At 43.6% G+C, this 7,725-nt stretch overlaps 1 protein-coding gene across 1 annotated transcript; it reads left to right on the top strand.

Moving 5' to 3' along the window:
• Positions 1-285: 285 nt before the first annotated feature.
• LOC306938614 (beta-1,4-galactosyltransferase 1-like) lies at positions 286-1,435 on the top strand (the record flags this gene model as incomplete). Its single annotated transcript, XM_079522877.1, has 1 exon — positions 286-1,435. The coding sequence occupies one exon, from the start codon at positions 286-288 to the stop codon at positions 1,231-1,233; it is 948 nt and encodes a 315-aa protein (XP_079379003.1). The 3' UTR covers positions 1,234-1,435.
• Between the last annotated feature and the right edge of the window lie 6,290 nt (positions 1,436-7,725).

Raw genomic sequence — 7,725 nt, 5'->3', positions numbered from 1 at the left:
ACACCGGTCCAAATATGTAGGCTCAACTATCCATGACGTCAGGCCACGGCCCTTTATATATAGGCTCAACTATCCATGACGTCAGGCCACGGCCCTTTATATATAGGCTCAACTATCCATGACGTCAGGCCACGGCCCTTTATATATAGGCTCAACTATCCATGACGTCAGGCCACGGCCCTTTATATATAGGCTCAACTATCCATGACGTCAGGCCACGGCCCTTTTTAACCCCTTCGTCTGGCTACACTCAGCAGTAATCTGCTACAGGTTTTTCGAGTCAACATGCCCAGGTTTAAACAGACGATGTTTAAGCTGTTGTTGTTGCTGGGCTGTGTGTTGTCAGTCATTTCCCTGCAGGCTGCGCCACCAGCCGCACCGCCCACACCAGCAGCCGCTGCACCACCACCACCACCATGCCCCGACATCTCTCCACTCCACGTTGGTCCTCTGAAGGTGGAGTTCGGTTCCAGGGTGAGTCTCGACCAGATTCTCAAGCAGAACCCCAACATCGAGCGCGGCGGCCGCCATCGACCCAGAGACTGCGTGGCCTCCCAGAAGGTGGCCGTGATCATTCCCTTCAGGGACAGAGAGGAGCACCTCGAGGTTTGGCTTCACTACCTTCACCCCATCCTGCAGAGGCAGCAGAACGACTACAGGGTCTATGTCGTCCACCAGCATGGAGACGGGACGTTTAACAGAGCTAAACTGATGAACGTCGGTTACCTCGAGGCTCAGGACGATGACGACTACGACTGCTTTGTGTTCAGCGACGTTGACCTGATACCGATGGATGACCGGAACATATACGGCTGCTCCAGCCAGCCCAGACATCTGATTGCCGGCCTTGAGAAGTGGAACTTCGGGTTACTTTATCACACTTACTACGGAGGTGTAATTGCGTTGAACAAAGAGCAGTTTTTGAAAATCAACGGTTTCCCAAATAACTACTGGGGCTGGGGAGGAGAGGACGACGACATCTATCGAAGGATTGTGTATACAGGTATGTCTGTGTCACGTCCCGATGGAAAGGTGGGGCATTACAGGAACATCCATCATGAGAGAGATAAACTCAACCAAGCAAACCCAAAGATAAGGGAACTTCTCCGTGGCGCCAGGCGGAACATGGCAATGGACGGGCTCAATCATCTGTCCTACAAGGTACTGAGGACAACGAGAGAACCGCTGTACACCAACGTCACCGTGGACATCGGCAACCCTCCTCCTCCATGACACCCCGTGTGGTTTTTGGCAACAAATTTCTATTTTAGTCGTAGTCTCTTGAATAGTGTTCATTTAGTTTTAGTCACATTTTAGTCACCCGGAATGTTTTAGTGCTAGTCTAGTTTTAGTCGACTAAATCTACAGGTGATTTAGTCGACTAAAATGTGTTTTGGCGGGCCTTGATGCCGTCATAATGGGTGATTTTACACATGAAACCAAGTGTAAAATGACTTTTGGTGGTAATGACTTTTTATGTGTTGACGAAATTGTCACTATATTTAGTCTTACTTTTAGTCATCGTAGCTTAGTTTTCATGTAGTTTTCCTCAGTGGAAAAAAGGTAGTTTTAGTCGACGAAAACACTGAAGACGCCAATGAAAGAACGGAAAAGTGTGGAAGAGCAGTCGACTTGCAATTTTAGCAGATACTGCCCAAATCATCATTCATTCATCATGAATCATACGTACGCAAGGACCTAGTCTCGCATCTCCACACAACTAGTCCACAATCTCCGAATGCCATCGAGTCTGGACAAGCTATACTATACTGTATATGCTTAGATGCAGTGGCGTGCACAGATAGACACTAGGGGGTGCTAGAGCACCCCATGCCCTTTTGGCAATGTGCCCTTTCGGAAAAAAAACAGGGAAAAAAAACACTTTTCCCCCCCTTTTTTTTTCTTATTTTGTACAGTTACACTGTACTGTAGGTGGACCATGGTAACATTGATCAATTCTTGATAAAAAGCTTCTAATATATTATTTAGGCCCCACAATCTATAAATCTCACACTATTAAGGCAACCGGAAGTGGGGAGGAGGCTCCACTTCCATATTTTTCAAAATTGCGAGAGGCAACAAACGTGAGACTAGGGAAGAACCTGTGGCTGCCAGCTTTTCTTTACCATTGAACTGGTAATTTGTAAAGGGAATTTATTTGTTTTTGAATAATTGCGTCATTTCCGGAAGAATGACCATATATGGGTACGGTTGATGAGGCCTCACACAAGCATGATTGTAGCCCATGCTTCAGTCTGCACTGCAGGCAGACGGAAGGACTGTTTGAAGGCGGCGTGTCGCCAGTTTAGGGTTTGTTTTGTTTGTTTCTGTCCCAATATGTTAAAGGCGTAGTGAAACGGAAATGGTGGACATTTTATTTTGAAGTTTCAGACGGTCTCAAATTGAAACACCGCTATGAAGTTTCTGAACCAATCAGAGCGTCGCATCCCTTCAGGCGATGGGACGGTAGCTAGGGACTGTTGCTATGCTATACGCAGCAGCGTGGTGTGTGTTTGTTTACAAATCAAATAGACGGCCAGCTGTACCAGTTTACTGTTATGTGGCTTATTTCTACCCTATAATGTTTTCAGATACATATTTTAGCGTGATGATTAAGTTGAAACCGAGTATTACACTGTCTGGATGTTATCTGGAATGGGAATAAAAACGGAGGATTTCTGTAATCAATAGCAGCTGTGCTGCACGGATGCGCACAAATGGAGAGGATTCGGGTGAGCTTAATTTTTATTGGCTTTTATCGATGTGGGCCTCGACACGTCAACACGCAGCACGTTTTCGTTTTCAGGAAGTAATAAAAAAAATATTTTTATGGACTTTTGATATAAAAACACAAAAATGAGAATTTTCCAATTTTTTTGGCATCCATTGTTAGGTATGCTCATATGATGACCACGGAGATGGTCTAAAAGTGTGAAAAATATTTTTCATTTCACTACACCTTTAAGTTCAAGATTTAAGTTTGCATGTTATATTTGTTTACGAGTTGAATTCATGGATTGTTTTTCTTTTCAGTATTGCTTTGTTCATATGGGTTCCAAGGTTTCCAGATCTGGAAAAGAAAGAAATTAAATTCCATACTTACGTAGGAACCATGTGTCATAGATATAAGGGGTCTTCATTGACACAAGACACCTTAGTTCAAGCTTAATGACATCTTTTAGGAAGGCCACTCGAGAAGCCCTTCAGTTTTTTTTCGCCTTTCCGACACACCATGTTTTAATGATCGGATCGGGAGCCAAAAAACGTGATCGGGACAATCCCTACAAATAAACACTGCCCCCTGCTGGCCAACGTAGGGGAGCCGCCACGAGCCTTTAGCACTGCCTTCATCATTCATACCCTTTCAAAATCTCGACTCTACCGATGAGTTTGTGCTGGGAGAAGGGCTTTCCAACGCCCATGTGGGATGCTGGGAGAAGGGCTTTCCAACGCCCATGTGGGATGTTCGCATTCTAGCGCTAGCACTCTCAATATCACGTGACACTGATCATCCCCTGTATCGCTTCTTCAACCTCATGCCATCAGGACAAAGATACAGAACCTTACCCTGGAAAAAGGTTCGTTTCAGTAGGAGTTTTGTCCCCTCAGCCATCGCGGCTGAGGGGATGGTTCTGTATACAGTGGGGAACTCATGTTTGTGTTTGTCTTGGTGTTATGTTTTTCTGTACTATGTGTTGTTTTTGTTGTTGAACAGACCTGTGAAGATGAATATCCTTCGGGACAATAAACATTATTATTATTATTAACCTGAGGGCCAAATTGAGTAAAGGTGAGGGCCGCATGTGGCCCCTGGGCCGCCAGTTGCCCATGTTGCACCAGTGGTGGTCCCCAGCTAAATGATAGTTTGGAACTAAATGGACCCTTATGGGTCTGTAACTCAGAGAGTGTACAAATGGAACCAAATGGAGGGTCCATTTGGTTCCATTTGTACACTCCGAGTTAAATTAACATTGATTTTACAATATACATTGGGGGTCCCAGAGATAGAAATGGGGGGGGGGTCTTTGGAATTTAAACGGGTTGAGAATCACTGCTAGAGACGTAAACATCTTCTCATATGGGGGTCCCTGGCATGTTTTCAAATGGGGGTCCGTGGGCTAATTGGTATCAATTTGGGGGTCCTCGACATTTTCACGGACCTACAAGCTCATAGCGCGCCACCGAGTGGCGCGCTACGAGCTTGTAGGTCTGCTATTTTTTTTAAATCGTGAAAATGCGGCACAAATCTTTGAATATATATAATTTCAGAAGACTTTGACGTCAGGCCTGAATGAGTTATAATAACTGGACTCAGGGTTGGCCGTGCTTCACTCTCTGGTGGCTCTGACGGAAGGTCCCAGGACCCAAATGTTTGACAATTTTAATCCATTTAGGCCCGACCTAGAAATTAAAAAAAAAAAAATCTTCTAAATCCTCCAGTTTTCTGAAATAAATATTTTCACGATTTTTCAAAAATAGCAGACCTACAAGCGAGTGGCGCGCTACGAGCTTGTAGATCTGCTATTTTTCAATAGCTAAATTATAACCAAAAAGGGGTTCCCGCCCAAAATGGGTTAACTCACTAAGAGCACTTTATTATGAGCATTCTAAAAAAAAAAATACATTTCTAAGTCTCAGTCTTCCTAAGGAGTTTTGTGTTTTCCTGCCAGTTTCTTTATATTCTTGACACCGGCAGTCAAAGAAAACAGTCTCCACTGTACTTTATCATTCTGTACTTTATCATTCTTCGGTGGTGAAGTCGGTGGATGAAGCCAAAGGCGCGGTTACGGCTACAGACCGTGCATTGATATGCTGTGCTGCTTCCCCGTTTTTACTACCCTGTTTCACACCCTTAGATAGCACTTTATGTAGACTTAGATAGCTTTTTATACAGACTTATAGCATGTGACGTAGACAGCACTAGAATTGCTTTTATACAGACTTATAGCATGTGACGTAGACAGCACTAGAATTGCATTTATGCAGACTTATAGCATGTTACGTAGACAGCACTAGAATTGCATTTTATGCAGACTTATAGCATGTTACGTAGACAGCACTAGAATTGCATTTTATGCAGACTCATAGCATGTTACGTAGACAGCACTAGAATTGCTTTTATACAGACTTATAGCATGTTACGTAGACAGCACTAGAATTGCTTCTAAACAGACTTATAGCATGTTACATAGACAGCACTAGAATTGCATTTTATGTAGTCATAGCACTTTATAGTACAGTGAAATGTGCACTTGCAGTTTGGGGCAACTCCAAAGTAAATTCCACATGTCCCAACATTTTATTTACCTGCCATAGTGTCAACCCCTTACACCCCTGTGTCGGATCGGTGGTTAGACTGGCATATTCACCGATACCGATATGACCTGATATGACAAATAAGGGCCGATCCGATACTTCTCCCGATACCGATACGGGACATCTCTAATTATTATTATAATAACTGGACTCAGGGTTGGCCGTGCTTCACTCTCCGGTGGCACTGACGGAAGGTCCCAGGACCCAAATGTTTGAAAATTTTTATCCATTTAGGCCTGACCTCGAAATAAATAAAAATAAATCTTCTAAATCCTCCAGTTTTCTGAAATAAATATTTTCACGATTTTTCAAAAATAGCTAAATTATATGAGCATTCTAAAAAAGAAAAGCCTTCCTAAGGAGTTTTTTTTCCTGCCAGTTTTCCTTTATATTCTTGACACCGGCAGTCAAAGAAAACAGTCTCCACTGTACTTTATCATTCTGTACTTTATCATTCTGTACTTTATCATTCTGTACTTTATCGTTCTTCGGTGGTGAAGTCCGTGGATGAAGCCAAAGGCGCGGTTACGGCTATAGAGCGTGCATTGATATGCTGTGCTGCTTCCCCGTTTTTACTACCCTGTTTCACACCCTTAGATAGCACTTTATGTAGACTTAGATAGCTTTTTATACAGACTTATAGCATGTGACGTAGACAGCACTAGAATTGCTTTTATACAGACTTATAGCATGTGATGTAGACAGCACTAGAATGGCATTTTATGTAGTCATAGCACTTTATAGTACATATGTATAGTATAATATAGTATAGTATGTATAGTTTATATGTATAGTTTCATTATATAGATACTCCACTGTTACATTCTTAGCATGTTTCATGATAACTACTTTTTATATATGTGATGTATGCCATGCTTTTTGTTATTGCCTAATGTAAATCGCTCTGGATTAAGAGCATCTGCTAAATGCCTAAATTGAGTAAGGGGCTAGCCCACACCGGGCCCAACGCAGTCAGAACCAGTGAGGGGGAGGAAGGGGCTAGCCCACACCGGGCCCAACGCAGTCAGAACCAGTGAGGGGGAGGAAGGGGCTAGCCCACACCGGGCCCAACGCAGTCAGAACCAGTGAGGGGGAGGAAGGGGCTAGCCCACACCGGGCCCAACGCAGTCAGAACCAGTGAGGGGAGGAAGGGGCTAGCCCACACCGGGCCCAACGCAGTCAGAACACACAGAAGTCAAGGCAGACGGCTGTGGAACGTGAAGCACAACAAAAGCGGACCTGCGCTTATGACGGAAACGACACAAATAAAAACTTTGGCAAAAACAGAAGCCCAACACGAGGATAACGGAAACATTCAGTCCAAATGTCCAGTTTGCTAATATCACAACTACTACTTTGATGTTGAAATTTCTCTAACTATTATAAACTTTCAGCCTACAGTAGCCTACAAATAAAATGTATGCAACGGCTATACTAAATTATACTAATTGGTCAATATAAGTAAAATAATATAGCCTTTCCATAGGAGTATCTTTTTATATTTTTCCAAGAAGAATACAGATAAAAATCATAAAAATGGTCTAATCTAAATTATCTAAGGGAATAAATGGATGATCAAATGCAGGAGTCTTGATGATTCAACTAACTGTAACTTTAGGGCTGTCGCCTCATGTGTCACTTTTTGAAGTCCTTAACACTTTGAGAGCCCACGCAAAACTGCCCAAAAATCACTTTCACCTAGAAAATCCATTCACATTTTTTATAATTCAGCTGACTGTGGAGACACATGCTGGAACTTTTTACTTTGAAATGTTTTATAGTTTGAGTTATTTAATTTAAACGCCAAATGCATTCTCAATGGCGAAAACACTAACTTTGGCACCACGTATTAAAAAAAAAAGACGTCCACAGACATCTTGGGCAGAGCTGGTGTTTGTTTTAGAGGGAATGCGTGTGACATCATCATCATACCTGGAAGTTATGCGGGAACGCCTCCTAAGTAAAAACTACTTTTCTGGCCTTCCCTTGACAGCCCATAGTTACATCCAAACAGAAAAGTCCCATCTGAGGGCATTAAACGACGTTAAACGACATTAAACTCACGTTGCCACTCCATTTCCCCATTCACTTTATGCATGCTCTATTGGTTTCATAATGTATCAACGACCTGTTGGTGGCCAGGGATGAAAGGAGAGGATATAGCTGTGAAGGTCGAGGACACGTCCCATCAGTGGACCCTACACGGTGAGGACCTGTCCTGTGACGGTCGAGGACACATCCCATTATGGGCCCAACACGGTGAGGACCTGTCCTGAGGACACGTCCCATCAGTGGGCCCTACACGGTGAGGACCTGTCCTGAGGACACGTCCCATCAGTGGGCCCTACACGGTGAGGACCTGTCCTGTGACGGTCGAGGACACATCCCATTATGGGCCCAACACGGTGA

Source organism: Electrona antarctica (assembly GCF_951216825.1).
Source record: "Electrona antarctica genome assembly, chromosome: 15".
NCBI lineage: Eukaryota > Metazoa > Chordata > Actinopteri > Myctophiformes > Myctophidae > Electrona > Electrona antarctica.
This window is presented reverse-complemented; position numbering and strand designations above follow the sequence as displayed.